Genomic DNA, 24,292 nt, shown 5'->3' with positions numbered 1-24,292 from the left:
CCACAATAACTGCAAATGTTACTAAAAATACTTATTCATAACAGGAATTTGCCTAGTATATGTTTAAATTGGTTAGGATTTTAAAGTGTAGTTTTTCTAGAGAAAAACCACAACAACACAGGATTTGGCAGGTTGCCATTTAGCTTTTGTAGCACTTTTTAAAAGTACTACATTTACATTTTTTCAGAAACATAAAGTCCAATTCTTAAACTAAAACCCAAAATCCAAATTGGTGTATATGCAGTTATATGTGTTTTATATAACAAAAGAACTCACATTAAAATTACCTTATTAAAATTGTGGAAAAAACAAGCAAATGGATAATATATACTTTAACTTAACTTTGTCTTGTACAGTAAAGTTCTCTTAACTAATTATTTTTTAAACCACAAATATCTTCTGTAGATAACACTAATTGGAAGGTTTTCCTAAAAGCTGTAAATCACACCTTATTTTAACCTTGGGTTCTAAAACCAATTATTGCAAGGCAACTTCTCTTAAACACTTTTTCTCTATGTTTTTTTTTTTTTTTTAACTTTCGAAGAACCACAATAATTTCTCCAGTAAAACTCTAAAAGCTGCAATTGCATAAACTCATAATTACTTAAAACACAAAATTAGCTCTACAATGGTATATAAAAACATTTTGAAAACCCTATAAATCATGACTTTTTAACAAACTGAGTGTAATCCCGGTGCTTTTTCTTAGAGAGGGAGCGGGGGGGGTGAACTGCCTGCCCTGCTGCTGCTGCAGCTCTGCTGTTATCTTTCTTCACATTCTCTACATACTCTCGCAGTGAGGAAAAACGGAGAGAAAGAAAAAAAACCTCACAAAGTTAACTTTAACAAATGCAGTTTTTTTTCTCTCAATCTCTCTTGTTGTTCGCCGATAGAGGAAAAAGGGCACGATTTTACAAAAGCAGGCGATGTTACACAAAAAGTCTCTCACGGCCAGGTGCTAACAGCGGCGATCATTGCAGCTTATTAGCGTGGCCTTGGAACTTTTCTTGCACTGCTTCTACCCCCGGGGTGCCTTTGTTCTCTGCACCCACCTCGCTCCCCCATGTCCCCCTGGTTCGGGTGGAAACCAATCTAAATTTGGCTTCTTTTCTTCCAGGGTGGTAAAGATGGAACTTAAATAAGATTGTAATGCTAAAAGTGACTCCAAAAATGAAGCAAATATTTCTGGATGTTTCACATCCTGCCATAACTGAACAGATTCTGTTCGTTGTTTCAGCGTTCGCTGTGGAACTTTTTTTTTTTTCTCATTATTTTCTTCTCCCTAACTCTCCCTCCCTCTCTCCATGGGCAGTATTGATAGGAGTGCTTTTCCAGCAGTGGGAGATAAAGACATCTGCCGCTGTGACGCAGGTAGAATTACGGGGCTCACAGCCTCAGCATATCTCGCTTTTCTGTTTTATAAGGTATTAATTACAGTCTGCCAAGTTCGACCGAGAGACAGTGTCCTTGCTCTTTTCCGTAATTGCCGTTTCCCATATCAGAGCCGATATATCAGTCCGTTCTTGCACTGCAAAAAGCAGTGATGACACTATTAAATGCCCGTGACAATTAGCCCATATAATGAGCATATCCAGGTCCTTTTCCTGGGCTGCTTCGCCTCGTTTAACGAGGATGCAGAGAAGCAGTTTATCTGCCACCGCAAATTCCACATCCATGCTGACGGCAACCCGCAAGGGGGAAGGTTGCGACCCTTCTACTAAGCCCTTGCCTGCCTGGGCCCCCCCCAGCAGCCTTACTTCCACATCCAACTGCTCCACGTCTCACCGCGCTCAGGCTGCCTATCCGGTGCTGATCCAAGCCCGCGACGTCTAAGGCCCAGATCCACTCCGCTAACTCCAAAGCCCCTCTGCCCGCAGGGGTGCCCTTGGTCGGAGCGCCAAATCTTGAAGGACCCCCGAGCTATTCACCAGTCTTCACAGAAGTAATTGTGAACGCTGTTTATTTCTATCTTTAGCACACCTTTTATAGGGTTCTACAGGGTCTGCGGACAGAGCAAGGTACTATTGGCTAACACACACAGTTTACATTTTTTCTCCTACACACAAGAATATTGTTTTGCTTTACTCTCTCTTCTGCAGGCAAGTTTCAAGGATTTTAGCCCTTAATATCACAACTTATTTCAAAGGCTGGTTTGTGCATACAGGCCTTTACTAATATATAAAATATATCAACGGGGGGGGGTAACATTTTCTGTTCCAAGGGAGGTTCCTGCCTTCCTTGGCAGACACCTGTCTTTCAAACCAAGTCACCATCCCTGGAGGTGTTTAAGAGGAGTCTGGATCTAGTGCTGGGTGATGTGGTTTAGGGGTTACCGTGGTAGTGCTGGGGGATGGTTGGATTTGATGATCATGAAGGTCTCTTCCTATTGGCGATGAAGAAGGACAGGGACAACTGACTCGGTGATCAGAATCCGATTTTACTGTGGGCTACATAAGCTTATATACCATTCTAGGAAAGATAGTAATTTTTTTTTTACTTCAGTGTTTGAGTTAAACATCAAACAAACATACAGACATACATATGTATTTCAACATTGATTCAATCTTCTCCTTGTCACCAGGCTTGATTCAATCTTCTTGCAATCTTCAAAGCTCTGTTTGTTCCTGCCAAGGCATCCTGGCTATCAGATCTCTTATGCTAATCAAATTCAAAGTACTTTCTGATTTCACCATATCTTCCAACCTTGATGATTCTATGATTATATGATCATGTCTTACCTATGTGTTGCTCTCCCTTTGACCTAATGGTGCAACTTCTAGCATGCATCAGTCCTTAGCCTGAGCTGTGTGTTAGTCAAAATCTGAGCAGGGGTTAAGTGAACTGTCATAGGAGGCATCCCTGACTACTGGGGGATCGTGGCATTTGCTGTCCCGAATATCTCATGTGCTGTTAGAGTTCCCTGTTCTGTAATGGGTGCCACCATATTCTGTCAACAGTGCTGTACCAGGTGTCAGGAGCAGGGGCTACAGATCACACTGGGCATCCCTGATGGGATCCACCCATGAGTGGAGCTGGCAGATGTCATTGCAAGGCCACTCCTAATAATCTTTGGTCAATCATGGTGACTGGTGTACCTTTTCTTTTAAAAATCTTTTTTCTGTTTCTCTGATTTTGCTGTATTTTGTATGTTTCTTTCTTTTCTTGTATTTCTCAGCTTCCTTTGGACTGAATTCTTTTGGGATCCTCCCTGGTGGGGAGCCCTGCTTATCTCAGTTCTTATGTTTTGAAGAAAACTCTCGAGCTCGTTAGAATCTTGTTTCTCCTGTTTATTAAAAGGTCATCACAAAACTTGACAGGTCTTTCTAGGCTGGTTGCACAAGGTTAATTCTTTGTAATTTGGTACATTTCTTTCTTCTGATGGTATAACAAGGCCTTGTGGTGCACTTCGTGTCTGATGCACAAAATGGCTCCGAACAATGCCGCTCTTTTATCTTTATACTTTTTTTTACCCAATTAACAATAGACATGTATATTATTTTTCTTAATGACCCATCACCTCTGTGCTACACTGCGTCATTTTCTGTCCAATCACTTACTATTACCCAAAAACCTCTAGGAGAAGAACATGAAGAAGAAAGAAGAAAGACAAGATTCAACAGCCTAAATCCTCCATCTTGTCTCTTGTTCTCTAAACTAACTTTTTCATCCAGTGATTTAAGAAAATTTTCTAATCTACACACTTACACTTTTAGCTTTTTCTATCTAACTTTATGTCCTGGGGTAACTTTACCTTTAAGATAGCTTTGAGAGCTAAGAAAGTTGAAGCTGCTGGAAGTTGATGGGAGTCTATTCTTCTGACCAATTATTGGTCATTTCTGAAAATTGGCAGCGGTTTTAACTATTGAGAAGTGAGATCAACTTGTGAACACCACTTTAAGACCTAAGCCTGAGAATTTCTTTGTCTCTTTGTTTCCTGGCTGTGAAAGGTAACAAAGCTCCAGCTGGCCTCCCGTTCCTCTGCCCAGGCCATGCGGCCTGGGCGGGGGCCGGGCTGGGGCTGCCATGGCTCCCGGCCAGGAGATGGGGCCTGCAGGTCATTTTTAAGGATGAGTTATTCAAAGGCAAAAGTTCTTTTCATTTGTCTCTGTGAGCTTCTCTGGAAACAGAAGTTTTCTTTTTTGCCTTTACAAAACTACAAATCTTCAACTACTACTTCTCTCCTTCTGTCTCAGCACCTCATTTTATCACAACCACTTTACTTTTTGCTCAAAATCCACACTTTGAACTACTCTGTTCTTCTTAATATACTCTGTCATGAATTAAAGGAGTTTTTCAGAACACTATTGTCCATCTCTATAGCTTTAACAGAAAAATATTTCAGCTTATTAAAGCATCTCCTTATTCTCTACCTTTTCTGAAGCTTAATTTCTTTCTTTACTGTCTCTGATAGTTTATAAAGTCTCTTTATGTGTTGATTACTCTCTCTTTCTCTCTTTGAAAAAAAAAGATTAATCTGCAAGTCTCATCTGGATAATGAAAGGGTTAAGATCTTGCCCAGGCTTTGTAGATGGTTCTGTGATTTCTGCCGGAGCAGCGGCTGGAGCTGTCTGCTATAGAAGATTCTTCATGGCTGCTCTGGAGAGTGTGGTCACTGTCTCAGCCCGCCACAAGTCAAAAGCTTTTTTTTTTCTTTACTTGACAGTCTCTGGTGAATTCAGTCACAGCAAAAACTGCAGCCGAGCCAAGGACCGGTCTGGCCTGGCTAGAGCTTTTGGTATCCACTGCTTACCATCTCTTGTAAACCAATTATCTCCACTTTTCTTTGCCCCACTTTTTTTAATTGTCTCAAGTTCTTCTGGTGGAAAAGACAGTTTCTCTGGCAGCGGTGCAAGGGGAGTATTTTAGAGATTTCTAGCAACAATGCAGCTTTCTGAGCTTCTTCATCAGCCAGTCAGTTTCCTATTGCCTCCTCCGAGCACCCTGCCTGGTGCCCCTTGACGTGTCTTATCATCACCCTTTTTGGTAAATTCACCATCTCCAATAGGCGGGAGATTAAGTTCTCATGAGCCAATGCCTTTCCCCTGCAAGTTAATAAACCTCTTTCTTCCCATAGTTTCTTAAATCCATCTATCACTCCATATGCTTATTTAGAATCAGTAAAAACATTCACTGTCTTTTTCATACAGCTCCATTGTCTGAGCTGAGCAGGTGGGCGGTAACCTCCCCCTTTCCTTTAATTGCTTTCCATTCATGACAGAGTATCCTGTAAATCGTTTCCCTTCTACCAACCTTGAAGACCCATCAATAAATACATTTTCTCCCTCAGGCCAGGGAGTATCTCGTAAATCTTCCCTCCCTGGGTCTGGAGATCTATCACCTGAATGCAGTCATGAGTTTCTTCCTGGCCTCCCACTTCAGGGCCATTCAAACAAGAGGCTGGGTTAAACCCTTCCCCACGTTTCAATTATACATCTTCTTGTTCCATTAAACAAAATTCATACTGTAATAACTTAGTGCTAGTCATCCACTTAGAGGGTCTCTCAGTTAACAAAGCTTTAATCTGATGTGAAACTTTAACAATCAGATACCCTCCCCTTGTCAGGTTTCAGGCCTCAGCCACCATCAGAGCTGTGGCTTCACAGTTCTGCAGACAATGGGGCCAGCCTCTGGCTATCAGGTTTAACAGCTTAGAAAAATAGGCAACAGACTTCTGTGTTCCCCCATGCTCTTGCACCAAAATTCCTTTAGCATGACTTTGTTTAGCATCTACATACTGTAACAGCCTAACTCCTGAGGGTGGAGTAAACTCTCTTAATATTTTCTGCAAAGCTTGCCCAAACAAAACAGGTGACTGTATAAACATGATCCAGTTCAACAGCGAGCAATTGCATTGCCTAAAGCAAATCACATTTTTTTTTTTTTTTTTAGTAACCAATTGCTCCCTATCCCAATTTTTCACATCAAGTTCATCTTAGGTGTAGGGACATGACTAACAAATTAACCTTTATTAAAGAAACCTTAATATTTGTAACATTTTATAACCTTTAACATTTATAACCTTTATTAAGGAAAGATAATAAAATACTTTCCCCTAAAGTTTTCCTATAGCCCCCATAGAGGAATCTGCATGATAAATACCTAGGCCTGCATAGGACAACACCATCCCCACAAGGCAGCAGCTGCAGAATCGGCCTCAGGATTAAAACCTGCCAATTCTAGCTCTCCAGAACAAACCACAGACTGGTGGGGGGTTCCCCACAAGGTAGGAGTTGCAGAATTGGCTTCATAACTAAAACCTGCCAATTCTGGCTCTTTACAACAAAACACACAAAAAGCAGAGGGGCATGGTCCCCTCCAAACTGGAGCCTTTCAGCTCTGCACAAAACCTCATGTAGACAAATGAATTAAATCCCCAAATTCATTTACTACAATTTCCACAATTCCCTCAGAGAAAGATGCGTTCAAACTTCTGAGCCTACAGAAGAAACCACAATTTTCACAACTCCTTTGAACAATCAAAAATCCTTTTGACAATTTTCCCCCCTCAGGGATAAAAGTTAAGGTGGATCAAGAGGCCCCTGTGTTTACTAGGACACATACCTCCTCTCAATCCAGACCCACCTTAAACATTAACAAAGGCTCCAGGTTGGTGGGTCCCTGGTAAAATGGGAGCCCTTGACACCCCTAGAAATCCATTTCCATTGTCTTCTGGACTTCCTCCTCTTGAGAGTCCAGCTGTTTTTGCAGACATTGCTGTTTCCAGTGCCCCTTTGCCTTGCAGACAGCACACTGATTCTTTCCCAACCGCTGTCCAGGTTGGGTCTCCCCTGCTGGGAAGAGAATGCCTCTGCCACTTCCTCGTGGCCAACCCTGTCCCCTCTGTCCCGGAGGACCCCTTGGGCCCTGCAGTTTTTCCCTCTTGGGCCAGAAGAATTCTGCCATCACCTTCGCCTTTCTTCCTCCTTGTGCTCACTCTATTTACCACACACCATATACCAGAACCAGTCCCTCTCCTGCCGCATTGTCCAAACAGCTCGTTCCCCCTCTGGCACTCCTGGCGGGCATGGCCAGCAGCATTACAAGCGGCCGGGGCGTCCCGCAGCCTCACGGGGCCAGTGGCCACTGCCGCCCCTGCCCGGGGCTGGTGGGGTCAGGTACTGCCAGGCGCTGATTCCCGGCAGCCCCACAGGCCCCCAGCCCGTGCTCCTGGTCCCACACCTCCGTGCCTGGTCCTGCCGCTCCTTGCCTCAACCATACCTCTCCACACTCCCCTTTAACCAATTCTCTTCCAACACACCAACATAATCCATCCCCTGTTGTCAAGACTCCTTCTTGACTCCCCTTATTGCCCCCCCCGGGCATGGAGTGTCAAGACCCCTTCTCGATTTTCCCTTACTGCCCCCTTTGGGCATCTATATCCTTAATTACCTCTGGGAGAATGTGTAAACCAACTCCACATTCTTTCAAGGGATTCTTCGGAGATATTTTGGGATCGTCATCCCTTTTGCCAGGACCCCTTCCCGGCTGTACCCTTGCAACCCTCCATGGGTGCCTTATTTTACCTGTGCTACCCTCCATGGGTGCCCTCCCAGGTTTTCTCCCTGAAGATCCCATTTTACTCACCGGTGAGATTTTCAGTGCTCCTTCCCTGCGGACTCTTCATGGACCCCCCTGGTCTGCCACTCATCTGTCTCCTGGACAGTCTCTGGAACCCAATCAATTGCCCAGTGCTGGCTGCCACCAAGGGGAGCTGATCACCGAAACTGGGTGAGGCTCGCCTTCAGCTCTGCTCACTGCCCACTGGCCCAGACAGTGGAAATATACCAGACAAGAGTCCCCATTTCAGGAAAATGAATCCACAAACACCAGAGTTTTATATCCAAAAAGGAGACAGAGGAGTCCTTTTACTTTGTTCGAATAAAGGGAGAGGCCATGGGACATTCCCCTGGAGTCTCTCCCTTTATTTGAATAAAGTAAAAGGACTTCTCTGTCTCTTTTTTGGACATTAACCTCTGGTGTCTGTGGATTAATTTTCCTGACACCATTGTCTATTTTGTCTTTCAATATCCAATTTCATTTATCAGCAAACCTACAGTTTGTAAAGGCAAATACCTTTTTCCATTCATCAATCAGTGGGATCCATCCCATTGTTTCTTTTATATCTCAGTGCTACTTTCATCTATCAGCAGACCCATAGCTTGTTTGTAAAGACAAATCTGTCATTCCTCTCAGTTATACAGGTTGTTCCTCTGCCTTTTACAGAGCAACTATTGAATTAAAATTACCTGTATACTTATGGGAGAGACAAGTTAAGTTATAATTATTACCAGCTATTTAATGACTTCTACCCTCTGCATAACAAATTCCCCATCCCCATGAAACACAAACAAAAAAACTTTGCTTGTCATTCCAAAGCTCTTCTGACATTCAACTCATACTTGCAATTACCAGCCATTCACCCCAATGCTTTCTTCTGCTTTATAGAGAAAAAACCTTCTTTATTGTTTCCAGTATGTCAGACTTAAGTCATGATATTAAAAGACACAGATACTCATCTGTTTCCAACAGGTTTTGGTTTGTAAATACTCAATTTGGTTCTCTTATGTGCATGAAAGGAGGTGTGTGTGTCTGTGTGTGTGTGTGTGTGCATGTGGAAATCTGTGTGCTATTATTCTTACAGAGATGGATTGCCACTTTACAACATCCTTGTAATAGGTCCTTGTGACTTTGCTTTCACTGCTTAGAACTGGGCTTACATGACTGCCCAAGGCACAGTAGCAAACTGCTAGAGAAGTGTTTGGTTCCTACATCAGTATCTGGAGAAAGTAAGGCTATGTTCTCTCCTACCACAGCTCTCCTGTTATATGCCTACCAGAGAAGCTTATCCTCCTGGGGTTCCCACCTAGGACAAAATCCATCCTTCTTCCTGATCGTTGGCAGAGGTAACAGGATTACCTTTGCCATAACCAAAACCCCAATGCTTGGTCCCAATAATGACCCATTCTGCAGTCTTCTAGTAGAGCAATTTGGAGATAATATAGTCTAATAGCCAAGGACCCAGTGTGATACATTAGTAATCTATGAATCAGAGAGTGCAGGTGATGTGCAGAGTGCATGCACTGTACCTTCCCGACTTCTATCAAGGTTAGGGTATTTGAACCAAAGCACCACACGCTGTCATCCAGCATGTGCCAGATCCATCTGTTCAAAACATTAAAACCCAAAAGGTTTTCATTGTGATCTTTAACTGCAAAGCAAGTAGACCACATGTGCTTCTTGTCTGGGAACCGCAAAATAACCTTGGCAGTTTGGCACATAACACTTGCTCTGTTCACTACAGTGATTTTAACTTTTTGCCATCAGGGTTGTACAGTGTTGTAGTTTTGGAATGGTATTCCCCAATTTAGTGTTTCCACTGAAACCCTCCAAACCATGCACCGCTTGCTCACTCGGCTGTCCTCCCTCCTCCCGTTCAGCAGGATGGAGAGGAGAATTTGAGGCACAAAAGTTAAAGATCACAGGTTGAGATAAGAACAATTTACTGGAAACAGCAATCAAATAAGAAGACAAATAGTAACAGCAACAATAACAAAGTGTTCGCAATAGGCAAACAGTTCATACACAATTGCTCACCATGAACTGGTACTACCCAACTGCTACCTCTGCCATGAGGTGGTATAGAATAAACTACTGGTCCTAGCCATGCCCTTCTTGGCTACTGCAAAAATTAACTATGTCCTGGCTGGAACCAGGACATACACCCAACTTCTCAGCATCCTGTTGTGTTAATATTGAACTTTGTGCGCCTGTATCTATTAGAAATTTCATTAAACATCAACAAGGGCAGATTGGAATCAAAATATATGGGCTGTTGGGGATGAGATCAAATACACAGAAAAACCTAAATGTAAAGAATAAATATGTCAGTGATGGGAAAAAAGACACACTGATACAATGTTATATTTTTTAGTTCTGCAGTTTTGTTTTTTCTCCTCCCTTGTCTGTCCTTTTCCCATGTGAGCTCCCTTTTAACTTTGTTAGGGATAAACAACCACCTTCTGATTGGTGTCCAGAGCCTCTGCTAATTTTGTAACACACAAAACATGTCACAAGCATTCCATGCATGTGATTGTTTTCAATCACAATAAGTGATATACTAATACAGTGGTTTTCCACCAAAATGATTTCACACAGAACCATTCAGCAAACACACAGATTAGCAGAGCCTCTGGGGTCAATATTTTCTTGTTCTAATTTTGTTTAAGATGCCAAGTTTTTGGCACTGTTCCCATAATGGGACATCATTATGTATGCATTGACAGGATTCCGCTTGCTGCCTGCCAATTTCAGTCTTGCCTAGCTTAGGGCCATAACATTAGAAACTAGCCATCTGAATTGGATCAAATGGGGTTCTTTTTTGGGTATGGTCTCCTGGTCCACCTTGAGGTCCAGTAGTTTCCCATTTTTTTTTATACCGTGTCTGGTTTCATACACAGGGGAATTTGAAGGAAAGTATCATTTTCCCCAGATTGTCATCATAAAGGTCACCCCATATGTTTCCATCCCACTCTTTAAGGGAGGCAATTAGTTTTCTGATCTGTACAATGTCAGGAGGGTTTGGAGTTTACATGTGTCTTCTTAACTTTTTCTTCCATCTTTTGTTTTTCCTTCCTTTCTTCCTCAACTGTTTTTGCAGCTACTCAATTTGCAAGGACAGTAATAACTCATATGCTTTCCTGCCTTCTGTTTTCTCTCTCAGATCTCATTTCTCTCTATTATGTTTTTTTTATATCAACAGACATCTTCTAGACTGGTGCCTAATATTTTGCAAATAACTCCTTTGTCTTTTCCATCATTCATATGGCCCCTGGCCACCTTTAGCTGTTTCCCCACGGCTTTCCAATCATGACATTTATCATGAGCCCATTCTGAGAATTTGGGACTTGGACTTATTCCATGCTTTTGTAAGTAATCAGTGATAATATCACTTGCTATTCTACTGACTACACCAATTTGTCACAAATGAGTGGTTTAGGTCACTTAAAGAATCACAAACAAAGGTATTGGCAAAGGCAAGTTTAATATAAATTTGCAAAAGCGCAACAAAATTCAGTGGCAAGGTTCACTCTATTACTTACTACACAGATAAAGCACACAAAGGAAAGTATGATTAGACTCAGTATTCAGTGATTTACAGAGACCAGGGACACAAAGGGGTGAGGATGCAAAAGAGGTAAGGGTGCAAAAGCAGTAAGGGAGACTGTCCCATTGGGTCATGAGGTTCAGAGTGGATCCCTTTGCCACACTTAGACTTGATCAACAGTTTATGTCTAAAGGATTTAGCAGTATTTAATCAATGGCTAATTTAATATTTACAGAATGATTCAATAGGATTTACTATAAGCACTACAGTAACTTAATTATGAATCTAAGATGGCAACATTCATGCTACATTTGCTATAGCATATTTAAATCAATTCACATGCATACTTACAGACACAGAGATGCATATATGCATATGTATATGTACAAAGGTACCTGTTAAAAATTCCCCTTGAGTTCAGTGAAATATTCATGTAGGATGCTTTTGCATCTCTCAATGGGCAAATGGTTGAGCCTTGAGGAGTGTGGGTATCAGTCCAGGCCCCATCATCAGCTTTCATCAATGGTCCTCTGAGTATCTCAAAACTGAGAGCTCGCAAGATCTGAGAGGTGTCACACTCAGAGGGAGATGCCTCATCCATAAGGGGACTGAGTAAGAGGGTTGTATGGGACACAGTGCTTACTAATGATCATTTGTGTACTTGCTTATTGGAAATTGTTTGCAGTAGATAGCAGGCTGGCTGGTCATTCACTCCTGCATGTCCTGGCCTATAGTTGTGACCATTTTGCTTTCTTTCCAACTTCTGTTCACCATATGTTGTCTCCTACCTGCCTCCCCACAGCCCCATCCCCTTATCCTCTTTTCTGTTGATATTTATCTTGATTTTTTTCCCACATTCCCCATAGCTAGACTGTTGAGTTGTTGCTTATTCTACTAGATGCTTCTTCATTAAAATGGTCCTGCTGAGCATAAAAAATCCCTTATTTAAGTGCCCAACAAGGAAAGTAACCCGTATCAGGTTCATTCAACAGAGAAAGGACTCCTGCTTTCTTTAGGGCCAAGACATAGGTTCTGGGACCCTGACTTGCTCCTGCAGTTATTGCATCAGGCCTGCACAGGACAGCCATGGATGCCGGGAAGCTCTCTGATACTAAAGAATAAGTCAGATTAAATTTCATTCAGGATGTGAAAAACGAGGTTCACTCTCTTAATAAATTATAAAAAGTTTAATATAAACAAAAAGACAATTAGGAGACAAAGAAAATAAAGCAAAGGGTTAAAATGGCCAGGTGCCCTGGTGCGTTGCCAGGAACACACCTAGTATCTTTGGAACACCCTTTTTATCCCATCCTGCTGTGAGGGTTTATTGCATATTCAAACTTTTTCAATAAGTATTCTGCATGGCCACTCCCTGGTTCCGCCTTTTTAGAGCATGCTCTGTATGGTTTTTATTTTTGCTGATCATCATTTTACTTGAGCTTGATTTCCTTTCTCTGCAAGCGGTCAGTGCTGACAACAGTCTGGGCCCCTTGTCCTGCTGATGATGACAGCTGGGCTTCATGTCCTTCCGCTGTCAACGGTCTGGTCCCAGCTGCTGATAACAGCCTGGTCTCCATGCCTTGCTGCTGATAACAGTCTGGGTTCCATTGTCTTGCCCGCTGGGGTCATCTTGCCTTGTCCAGATGAGACATAGCCCTAACGTTTGAAATTCTTCTATGCCTAAAACTTGCTAGCAAGAGAAAAAGTACAGACATAGCCAAAAAGCATTTAACGCATAATATTCATCCTAATACTTACAAAAGCAAATATCACAATATGGATTTATAACAAGGAATTATGAGAAATAATTACTGTCTGATAGAATTATGGTCTATATTGGCTCATATCTGATGCTCATTGTCATCACTTCAAAATGGCCAATGAAAGTACATTGTTATAAATAAATCAATCAAATTTTATCAATAATAATTTTTATTAATAAATTTGCAAAAAATAAGTTTTAGAACAGCTACAATTAAAGGCAGCGCCGAGCCCGGGATTGGCGCTGGGTGAACCCTGAACCAGTCTCTGCCGCACTGATTCCCCCAAGTTCACAAACTGTCTATTGGATTGATGAGTTTTATACAGTTTTTTCGGCCTGAGGCCATGCAGTCTCAGTTTTTTTCTCCATGATGTGTTGATACATATTCAGAATTTAGATGTTGAACTGCTGATGAGGTTTCTGGGAAGGGGATTAGGTCTGAGTGGATTTTCAGGAAGCAGTCCTTGTGATGTAGAATTTTTCTGAGATTTTCCCAGAAGGGGATGGAGTTTGAGTGTTTTTTTTTTCCTTTCAGGAGACCGACATTAAGATGCACGGTTAACCGGTTAACCGAATCGGTATCACGTGCTGATCAGTGAACCATTAGTGGCTCATCTCTGAGTGGATTTGTGTCTCTCCTGGCACCCCCTTTGTCCTTTTGCAAACAATCCTGAGCTCTCTGTCGTCATTGTGGCAATCCTTTGGTTGCTCAAGTTTTATGCATTGTGCTCGAGTTAGCTTTGTGCACTATACATGCGAATTATATAAAAAAATACACATATTACAACATGAAACATTATTTTAGGGTTTCAAATTATTAACTCTCATTCCATTATTTCTCTAGCACAACAGTTTTCACAGATAACTGGAGCTTCTTCTCACTTTCCATCAAAAAAAATAATGCTGACAATAACAGTAACATCTCATTCAGTGTTAATTACCTTTACCAAATATACTACAGTGCATGTACTATTATGCTATAAAATATCCTGTTGTACTGGGTTTGGGGGAATGGAGTTAATGTTCTTCATAGCAGCCTGTATGGTGCTGTATTTTAAATTTGTGACTTAAATAGTGTTATTAACTCACCAGTGTTTCAGCTGCAGCTGAACAGTGCTTTCACAGTGCTTTCACAGCAACAAGACTGTATTTTTCACTCTTCCCCCCTAGCAAGTAGGCTGGGACAGTGGACCTGAATTGACCAAAGGACTATTCCATACCATATTACAGAATGGTTAACGTTGGAAGGGACCACTGTGAGTCATCTGGTCCCACCTCCCTGCTCAAGCAGGGTCATCCCAGAACACATGGCTCAGGATTGTGTCCAGACAGTTCTTGAATATCTCCAGTGAGGCAGACACCACAACTTCTCTGGGCAATCTGTGCTATCGCTTGGTCACCTGCACAGTACCAGATTTCTTCCTGATATTTAAGTGGAACTTCCTGCACATCAGTTTCTGCCCATTGTCTCTCATCCTATTGCTTGTCACCACTAAGAGCCTGGCTCCATTCTCTTGACACCCTCCCTTCAGATAATTATATACATTAATGAGGTCCCCTCTCAGTTTTCTCTTCTAGAGACTGAACAGGCCCCCATGCTTGTCAATAGAGGACGAAGGATGTTTTTGGCTTCCAAAGTGACTGTTGCTCACAGACTGACAGGGCATCAGTCAGAGGGGGTGAATTATTTCCTTTGCATCACTTGTGGTTTTTTCTTTCCTTCACCTATTAAACTCTTTATCGCAACCCATGAGTTTTCTCACTTTTACTCTGTCCCTTTCCTTGTTGGGGGGAGGAAGTAAGCAAGTGACTGTGTGAGTGCTTGGCTACTGACCAAGGTCAACCCACCACATCTGTTTAACCAGATGTGAGTAAAGTGTCAAAATTAAGTGTAATACATTTTATGACAAAGTCTTCATGATCTTATATTAATCCCATTTCCTCACAACCTAGCTCACAGTACTCAGCAACAGTTCCATGAGCAACTGTATATTATATGACAGAATGTCTACTTTTGTTTGTTATGAATCTGACAACTCATAATTTTGTTTGATGTCTTCTGGCTCTTGTGTTATGTGAAACTGTGTTCTTTGTTCATCTTCTCTATACTGCTTAGGGTTTCACAGACACAGATGAGAAGAATTTTATCTCCAGTGACACATGGTTGACACATGATATTGAACTGATGTGGCACAACTAAAGACAAAATTTACAGTATAATAAATATTGTTCTAGATATCATTTCAGTTTTCTGAGAAGACCTCTTAGAATTAAGAACTTTAGACACAAGCCCCTCTTGAACAGAAATGAGAAATAGGGTTAGAAGTGAAATTCAAAGGATACACCTTTGTCTATTGGCAAATAATATACTTTATTTCATAATTCAGGAACGTCATGTGCTGTAGTGATATGGCTTCTTATCCAGACAGACTATGAAAATAATATATTGCTTTTCTGCAAGCGGATATGGCAGGATTGTTCATTTAAGAGAAGACATTTACTTTGTCTGCAAGACCCAGGCATGGAAGAAATGAAAGTAACGATAATTGATTTTTTTTTTTTTTTTCTTTTACTGAGAGAAACATTTCACAGTATTTTATGAGGAAAGAGCAGATGTTCACCAGGAGATGAGAGATTTTCAGTTTTAGCAATAAGGCATGATGGTCTGCACAGAACATTTCTTTGCAGTTCCTGAGATGGTGTAATAATTCACAAGACTAAAAGTTAACTGGAGAAAAATGCCCTGAAATGCTATAATCCCCCAAATACTCAGGATGCTTTATTAGAGATGAATGAATAAAGGAATCAAAAGGTGAAGCTTGGTTCCAGTTTGGCAAACTAAGATTCAGCTCTATCAAAGAGACTAAGTATATACTCGTCACATGGAAGTTAATTTACGCATATGTTGAGCTTTGTTGCTACTTTCGGGACTACCATCCTCAATTGCAAAACATCTACCTTTGGGTAGAGCAGCACTAAGACCAGCAGGGAACTGGAGAGATGCAGCAGTCAAGCCAGATAAGGCAGTGTCCTCCATGCTTCTTCTTTCTCCCCCTTCACTCTTGGAACCAGTCTTAAAGGTGTAGAACTTAATATCCAGCATAAACAGAACAGACGATTTGGGATACAAGCATCATAAAGTCACCCCAGGACAGGCAGTGGGTAGGATCAGGGTTGAAATCCATTAATTAGTCATTCAGGTTTACTGAACTCACCAAATAAACAGATTTTGAAAAAATAAACATTGAAATAAAAAATAAACTTTTTACTGCATTAAGAGTAACTGACTGCTTAAAGTGGATGTTCTGAGTGATTTAAAAATAATTTGAACCCTGACGTCTATTAGATTTTCCTTTAATTTTCTGTTGCAACATTAGAAAAGGAGGGTATTATTTATACAGAATGTGTAAAATTTGAATTTACTGAATCCTGAAAGTGCAAGTGTGCTTTCATAACTAAGTTGTTGAAGGATCCCCCAGCTATTCACCAGTCTTCACAGAAGTAATTGTGAACGCTGTTTATTTCTATTATTAACACACCTTTTATAGGGTTCTACAGGGTTTGCGGGCAGAGCAAGCTACTATTGGCTAGTACACACAAGTTTACATTCTTATCCTTGTACACAAGAATATTGTTTTACTTTCTGCAGGCAAGTTTCAAGGATTTTAGCCCTTAATATTACGACTTAACCCAGAGGCTGGTTTGTGCAGACAGTCTTTTACTAATATATCGTGCCCTCCATCTGCTAAAAAACTCTCTATACTAAATCTTAAGACAGGAAAATAGGTATTAATCAAAAGTTATATGTCCTTGAAAAAGCTTTCCTTTTTTCCCTTCCTTTGAAATATTTAGAGTTGTATCACAATGCTTTCTCACTAAGCATGCAATGAGCTAACTAGGAAAGATGTCATCCTAGACTTCTTGCTTGTGAAGAGAAGGACTGATTGGAGATGTGGCTGTAGGTGGTTGCCTTGGCCACAGTGATCATGAAATGGTTGAGCTTCAAATTTTGAGTGCAATGAGATAAAAGGACAGGAAAATTGTTTCCCTGGATTTCAAGAGAGCAATCTGAACTACTCAGGTAGCTACTCAGTAGTGTCTCCTGGGAATCTGCTTTTGAGAGCTTAAGGGTCCATTGAGTGCTGGTCAGGTTTTAAGAACCATCTTTTAAAAGCACAGATGCATTGTGCTGCAAGTCAAGTAATCAGGGCAAAAGACCAGCTTTGTTGAATAGGTGTTGTGGTTTTAAAGCAGTAACTAAAAAGATTACTGGAAAACTTACTTATTTCTTGCTGTGAGATATGGATTAGAACGAGAGCAAAACAGGCTTAAAACTTAAAAGGAATAAAGAAAGTTTATTAACAAAACTATAAAAATAAGAACACCAGAATAAACCTCCAGAAAACCCTTTTTTCCCCTACTACCCACCATTCCCTTGTTCACATGACAGCATAGAGACAAAAAACTTTAGAACTTTGGTGTTTAAAACAGTCCCAATTCCTGCTAGTCTTTTCATCAGCCTTTGTAGAGAAACAGAAGTCTTCTGCTAATCTATGGAGTTTCTCATGAGAAAACTATTTCGGTTATAGTTTTCTATTTCTTTGATGCCAGCTGCCCGGAAATCCTGCCATTAGTTCACTCCTCCCATTTCACATCACTCTGAGGTGTGTATGGGTCAGTGAGTCTAGGGATGTCATTTTTTTAAGGATGAGTTATTCAAAGGCAAAAGTTCTCTTCAACTGTCCCTGTGAGCTTTTCTGGAAACAGTTTTCTCATTGCCCTCAAGGCTTCAAATCTTCGCTTCACTCTGTTCCAGTACCTCACTGTATCACAAGTACTCTACCTTTTGCTCAAAATCCACACTTTGAACACTCCATTCCTCCCAATATACTCTGTCATGAATTAAAGGAGTTTTTTTCAGAACACTACTGTCCATCTCCATAGCTTTAACAGAAAAATATTTCAGCTTATAAAGCATCTCCTTATTCTCTCTTCCCCATCTAAAGCATAACTCTTTTCTTCACTGTCTTCTTCATGTTGATTGTCTCTCTCTCTCTCTGTATTTCTGGGAAAAAGGAGTAATCTGTACATTTTATCTAGGTAGTAAAAGAATTAAAGTCTTGGAAAAGCTGCAAGTGTTCATGGTGTCAAGTTTCAGTCCAGCAGCAGAAACTGCAAACTAAGCCAGGCCGGCCGGCTCTGTTTCTCTTTCCCCCCACCTCTGCCCTCTGCGGCCTTGTCTGGCCGGGAGCAGGGGGGGAGGAGGCCGAGACAGAGCCTTGTTACCTTTTCAGAAGCCGGAAACTAAAGAGAACAAGAGAACTCTGGCTTTACATCTTAAGGTGGTGTTCACAAGTTGATCTCACTTTTCAATGGTCAAAACTGCTGTCAATTCTTAGAAATGACCGATAATTGGTCAGGAGAAAAGACTCCCATCAGCCACCAGCAGCTTCAACTTCCTTAGCTCCCAAAGCTATCTTAAAGGTAAAGTCACCCCATGACTCCTGGGTTCCCTATGAACCCAGGAGAAAAAAGAAATTGTATGACCTCTGGAAGTATGGTCAGGCTTCACAGTAGGATTACTGCACTATGGTTTGTATATGCAGGAAGAAGACATAAAAGGCCAAAGCTCGTCCAACTGTATTTAATGTTGGTGCAACCTCCCCTGTGTGCAGTTTTGGGTCTCACAATTTAAGGATGTGAAGGTACTTGAATGCATCCAGAGGAGGGCAACAAAACTGATGAAAGGGCTGGAAGGAATGTCCTATGAAAAGCAGCTGAGGGCTCTGGGTTTGTCTAGTTTGGAGAAAGGGAGGCTGAGGGGTGACCTCATGGCTATCTACAGTTTCCTGAGGAGGGGAAGTGAAGAGGGAGGTGCTGATCTCTTCTCCCTGGTATCCAGTGACAAGACATGTGGGAATGGTTCAAAGCTGCATCGGGGGAGGTTCAGACTTGACATTAGGAAGCATTTCTTTTAGAGAGAGGGTGGAGAGAAACCAGAACAGGTTTCCCAGTGAGGTGGTCAATGCCCCATGTCTGTCAGTGTTAGAGGCATTTTGGCAATACCTTTCATAATATGCTTTAACTTTTGTTCAGTGGTCTGGCAGTTGGACTAGATGATCATTGTAGGTTGTTTCCAACTGAACTATTCTATCCTATTGTAGCTCAGTGTCGTGGGTTGATGCTGCCCAGATTCCAGACACCCATCAAAGCCACTCACTCCCCTCTGCAGCTGGACAGGGAAGAGAAAATATAACAAAGTGTTCATGAGTTGAGATAAGGACCAAGAGAGATTGCTCACCAAATACTATCAAGGGAAAAACAGGCTCAACTTAGAGCTATAAAGTGAATTTATTACCAACAAAATCAGATCAGAATAATGAGAAGTAAAATAAACCATTAAAAACACCTTCCCCCTCCCCATCCCTCCTTCCTTCCCAGCTCTACCTCCTACCCCAGAGGCACAAAGAGACAGGGAATGGGGGTTATGGTCAGTTCATCACCCGTGGCTTCTTGTGCTGCTCAGGGAGAGGAGTTATTCCCCTGATGCACCATGGTATCCCTCCTGTGGGAGACAGTTCTCCACTAACTTCTCCAACATGAGTCCATTTCACAAGCAACAGCTGTCTGCAAACTGCTGCAACATGAGTCCATCCCATGGGCAACAGTCCTCACAAAACTGCTGCAGCATGGGTCACTCTTCCACAGGGTGCAGTCCTTCAAGGACAGGCTGCTCCAACATGGGAGCAGGGCCCCTCTCTCTACTGGGTCTCCATCTTCCTCTAGGCATCCACCTTCTCTGGTGTGGGTTCCTCCACGGGCTGCAGGTGGATCTCTGAAACCCCTATGGACCTCCATGGGCTGCATGGGGACAGCCTGCTTTACCATGGCTTGCAGAAGAATCTCAGCTTCAGTGCCTGGAGAACCTCCTGTCCTTCCTTCTCCACTGACCTTGGTGTCTACAAAGTTGTTCCTCACATGTTCTCACTCCAACCTTCTCTGTCTGCAGTTAAAACTGTGCAACAACTTTTTGTTTACCTTTCTTCTTAAATATGTTACCGCAGGGGCATTAACATAATTTCTAATTGTCCCAGCCTTGGCCAGCAGTACATCCATCTTTGGAGCTACTAGGGATTTGCTCTGCTGGACATGGAAGAAATATCTAGCAGCTTCTCACAGAAGCCACCCCTGTAGCCCCCCCAACTGCCAAAAACCAGGCTGTGCAAAACCAATAAACTCATCTGGTTAGGTTATTTTAAAAGTACTTGAGTGGATTTATTCATTGATGTGATCCAGTCACGGTCTGACATATTATGAACAGTAAATTGTTTGGAAAGTAGAATAAAAAGCAAGAGGGTTTTTTTTATTATTTACATTTATCTTAAGTAACTCAGTTTTAAAAATATATAGCATTTTGGGGAAAACAAAAAATGTGTTAGAGGCTTTCAGACAGGCATTAATTAAGGAAAAGATTCCTGGGAAATCTGGGACACAGAGTCCATAGCTTGCAAGTTATTTATTATCAAGTGACCAAAGGACTGAAAATTTGGAAAGCTGTATAGAACCTCGTAGATAATTTTTAACAAAATTATTTGATGCATTCATTAACTTTGGAAACTATTCACAGACATTAGCATTGCTTTAATTCATTCATAATAGATTGATTAAACCATATACTCTTGATCCTTCTGTGTCATGCAGTCACTGTCTTCATGTATCTCAGTTGATATCTGAGATTTCATTGCATGAATCTTTTACAGTTTTCTCAGTCTTAAAATGGAGAGTAATACTGGCCTAATTTATAATTGGTTAATAGGTTTAGTTAACTCTTAATTTTATAAAGCATTCAATTCCTTTATGTAGGGGTTGCAAAATAGATGTAGATGGTGAGTTTATACTTCAGAAACAATTTCTTTGGAGATTCTGAGAAATCTATCATGGTAGTAATTTTTGATTCAGGAGAGAGATTGGATCACAGCTCCCTAGTTCTTATGAGCTCTTTAAAGTGAATGACAGCAGATGGGAAAAAAGAAAATGTGGATTTCCGTGTCTTGGTTTGAGACAAATTAAGAGGAAATGTCCTGAAAGGGTGTGTCCTCTAAATAAAGGTAGGTTTTGGCAGCCTCCCCCCGCACTGGTTTGAAAATAATTTTTTGGAGGAAAGTGCAAAAAACCCTGTTTATTTAACTAGTAGAGTGCACATAGGCATGGGGAAAAGAATGAATAATAGTAGATAATAAAACTTTCTCACTGTGGAGAAAAACTGTTGGATTTTAGATTCCTGCTGGCTTCCCCGAGGTCCGGAGCCAGGGATGTGGCGTCCCTGAAGCTTCCCCCCCTCCAGGATGTGGCATGGGGCTCCTGGTGATGGTCTGGTTTTTGGACCGGACCAAAGCTGAACAGTTCCAGAAGAAGAAGCTAAAGTCCCAGGAAAACTTATTGCCTCAGCAAACAAACAAGAAGCTAGCTAAAAAGCAAAGATGTACTCCCTCTGTCTCTGCTGAATACACAGCTGAGTGAACCTGGAGAAGGATGTGTGAAAACCGCTCCAAAAGAATTCCGTTGGCTTCCTCCCCCACCCTCTCTCGGACATAGCTTAAAGTTACAGGACCCATGTCTGGGCATAAAGCAGACAATAGGGGATACAGCATCATAAAGTCACCCCAAGACACTGGTTTAGCATCTCAGACCTCTGGAGGTCTAGAGGAATTATTTCTAAATCTTTAATTTCTTTCTTCCTCAGGTTGGAGATCACACAATGCTGCCTATTCGTTGGATGCCTCCAGAAAGTATTATGTACAGGAAGTTCACCACAGAAAGTGACGTCTGGAGCCTGGGAGTTGTATTGTGGGAAATCTTTACCTATGGCAAACAGCCATGGTATCAGCTCTCAAACAATGAGGTATGTATATTATATTTTCAAAGGAGGGTGGCATTTTGACTGATGGTATGGCTTCTCTGGGGAAATGACAATAGCAAATTTATTTAATAAAAGCAATAACCTTGATATCATGTATTTATGGTATTGTCACCAACTTTGTGGTTGAAGTTTTTATTTTTCACCTTTTTCTCCCCAAAGTGGATGGAAGTTATCCAAGTTGGATTATACCAAGTTGGGATGTAGTTCCTTCCTTTGTATAAGGTAGTCTGCTCTGGGTGTTAAGAAAGATCATGAGGCAATAAAAAGAAGCTTACCTGTCTCCCACACTGGCACTGGGTGATTTCAGTTGCATATCAGGAAATGTCATTGTCATTAAGTGGCTCTCCTAACACAGTTTTTTAATAGATGGAAGGAATCTGGAGATATCTTCATACATGGGAAATCAAAAGTAATCCCTTTTTAGAGATTAGCCATGGTGGTACTCATAAATTGTAAGGAGGGAGGGAGAGGTGCTCTGTGTGAGATGATTGAAATAGCTTACTTCTGAGACAAGATGAGATTGATAGACAGGTACGGGAGATATGGTATTGCTTCCCTACCACCATTCCCCTCATGAATGGAAGGCATATCATGGATTAACATCACATCGCATCAGTCAAGGCATCCTACGTTACAGTCATTTTTCCGGCTCATATCTGCCCATACACCTACCTAGAAATGCAGCATTTTAGCAAAGGTGGCCGGGTGATTTCCCCCAATGAGACTGCTGTGGCTATTAACACCTAGCTCTTCCATGGGTGAGGTCTACCTAACTGGAATGGCTATATTGATCCTTTGCTTGTGATTTCTTGTAGGTGATTGAGTGCATCACTCAGGGCCGAGTGCTGCAGCGACCTCGCACATGCCCCAAGGAAATATATGAGCTGATGCTGGGCTGCTGGCAAAGGGAGCCTCACACAAGGCTCAACATCAAAGAAATCCATTCCCTCCTCCAGAACTTGGCTAAAGCATCTCCAGACTACCTGGATATTCTAGGCTAAATATCCTAGTATTTCTTCTTATGGTCTGCATGAATTAATGTGCTCAATTGCCACTGAACTCCATTAAAATGTGTTCTTAACTTTACAGTATTAATGAGAAAGATATGGAGATGCTTTCAAAGGGCAAACAATGTGTACTTCTCCATTTATAGACACAATATTGACTGTTTAGATATTACTGAAACACATTTTCACTCTCCCTCAGTTTCTATATTTTTTTCTCTCTAATCTAGTTGGCTTCTGCATTACTGTAAGTCTACATAGACAAAGGCCTTAAAAACTTGATCTATTATATCAGGAGACTCTCCAGTTTGCCCACCACAATTAACAATGTCTTGTTGTTTTTGTATATTTCATATGGATGAAAAAAGGGAAAAATATATTTGACTTGTACTTTGTGATTTCTGCTGTATAGATATTGTGAGTCATCTTGCATTCACCTCAAATTTTTTGCTTCAGCATATAGGCGGAAAAATACTAATGTTCTCTATATGTACCATATTTCTTGCAGAGACAAAGCTAGATGAAATGAAAACAGCACTTATCATCTTCATTATCTGAAGGAACTATGGGATCAGATGGCATGCAACCCCACTAAAAACACTAAGAGTTTAATGGAAGGCAAGAGGTGGTTTAACACTTTCCGTCAACAGTCTTTTTGAGGAGTAAAGGGATTGTTTAAGGAGGTGCATGGCCAGCATTTTTCACTGTGAGATAAAGGATAAAGGCTATGGTAAAAGGGAAAAAGATATTGTCAGTGCTGCATAAAACTATGTTACCAAATTATGAACAAAGCACATGGCCTTGTTTTTTCTTCTTGTAGGATATTGGCATGCCACGGGTAAAAATGTTCTTCAGCTAGTCTTTGGCAATAAAGGCTGAAACTAGGCTTATTAATGTACAGGATTAATTTCAGGCTCAAGTGTTAAAACTAAGGATTTTGCTAAGATAGAGCGAGATACAGATGTTGGAACAGATGTATCTTATACGGTGCTTGTCCAGCACCATATTCCTTCCTTCCTCAATGCTTTTTCTTTTAACTGTGCAAGCAAAACTGTGCATGGTGTTTGTTGATTAATGTCCTTTGTGCAGAAATCAATCTCTCAATTTATAGTACACCCTTGTACAAAATCATTTATGTCAATGCTTGTGCTGTCATTGCCAACATCCACTTTTTAAAAAATTATTTGGATAGGCACTGTACCTCTACAGTATTTGCATGGCCACTGTGTTGATGATGAATGCATAGCTATATCTGTTGTTTTTCAAATCAGAAGTTGAAGATTTCAAATTTAGAGGTATGTCATGCAACCCAAGACAAGGTAGTATTATTTTTAATATGAATTCTTACAAATTAAAAACTACCTTACCTAGTCTTGAAGACTTTTGTCTCCCTCTATGAGGGGGCATTGCTTCAAAAAAAAGAGTGATTTTTCTGTCGCCCTGAAAACTCAGCTTCTGAGCTTGCTGACATAGTTTTCTAAAGACTTTCCCAGGACAGTAAC

The 24,292-nt window shown here is 41.2% G+C and overlaps 1 protein-coding gene across 1 annotated transcript in view; it reads left to right on the top strand.

Annotated features, from left to right (window-relative positions):
- LOC148183404 (BDNF/NT-3 growth factors receptor-like) overlaps nt 1–23,697 on the top strand; it is a 596,246-nt gene extending 572,549 nt beyond the window's left edge. Inside the window, 2 exon segments of the mRNA XM_088061407.1 lie at nt 21,610–21,768; nt 22,602–23,697. Coding sequence (XP_087917533.1) covers nt 21,610–21,768; nt 22,602–22,787 — 345 coding nt within the window. The 3' untranslated portion in view covers nt 22,788–23,697.
- Nucleotides 23,698–24,292: the final 595 nt, after the last annotated feature.

This window comes from Pseudopodoces humilis, chromosome 12 (assembly GCF_049639895.1).
Source record: "Pseudopodoces humilis isolate 2021_Gansu_Grassland_sample_001 chromosome 12, ASM4963989v1, whole genome shotgun sequence".
NCBI classification, from domain to species: domain Eukaryota; kingdom Metazoa; phylum Chordata; class Aves; order Passeriformes; family Paridae; genus Pseudopodoces; species Pseudopodoces humilis.
This window is presented reverse-complemented; position numbering and strand designations above follow the sequence as displayed.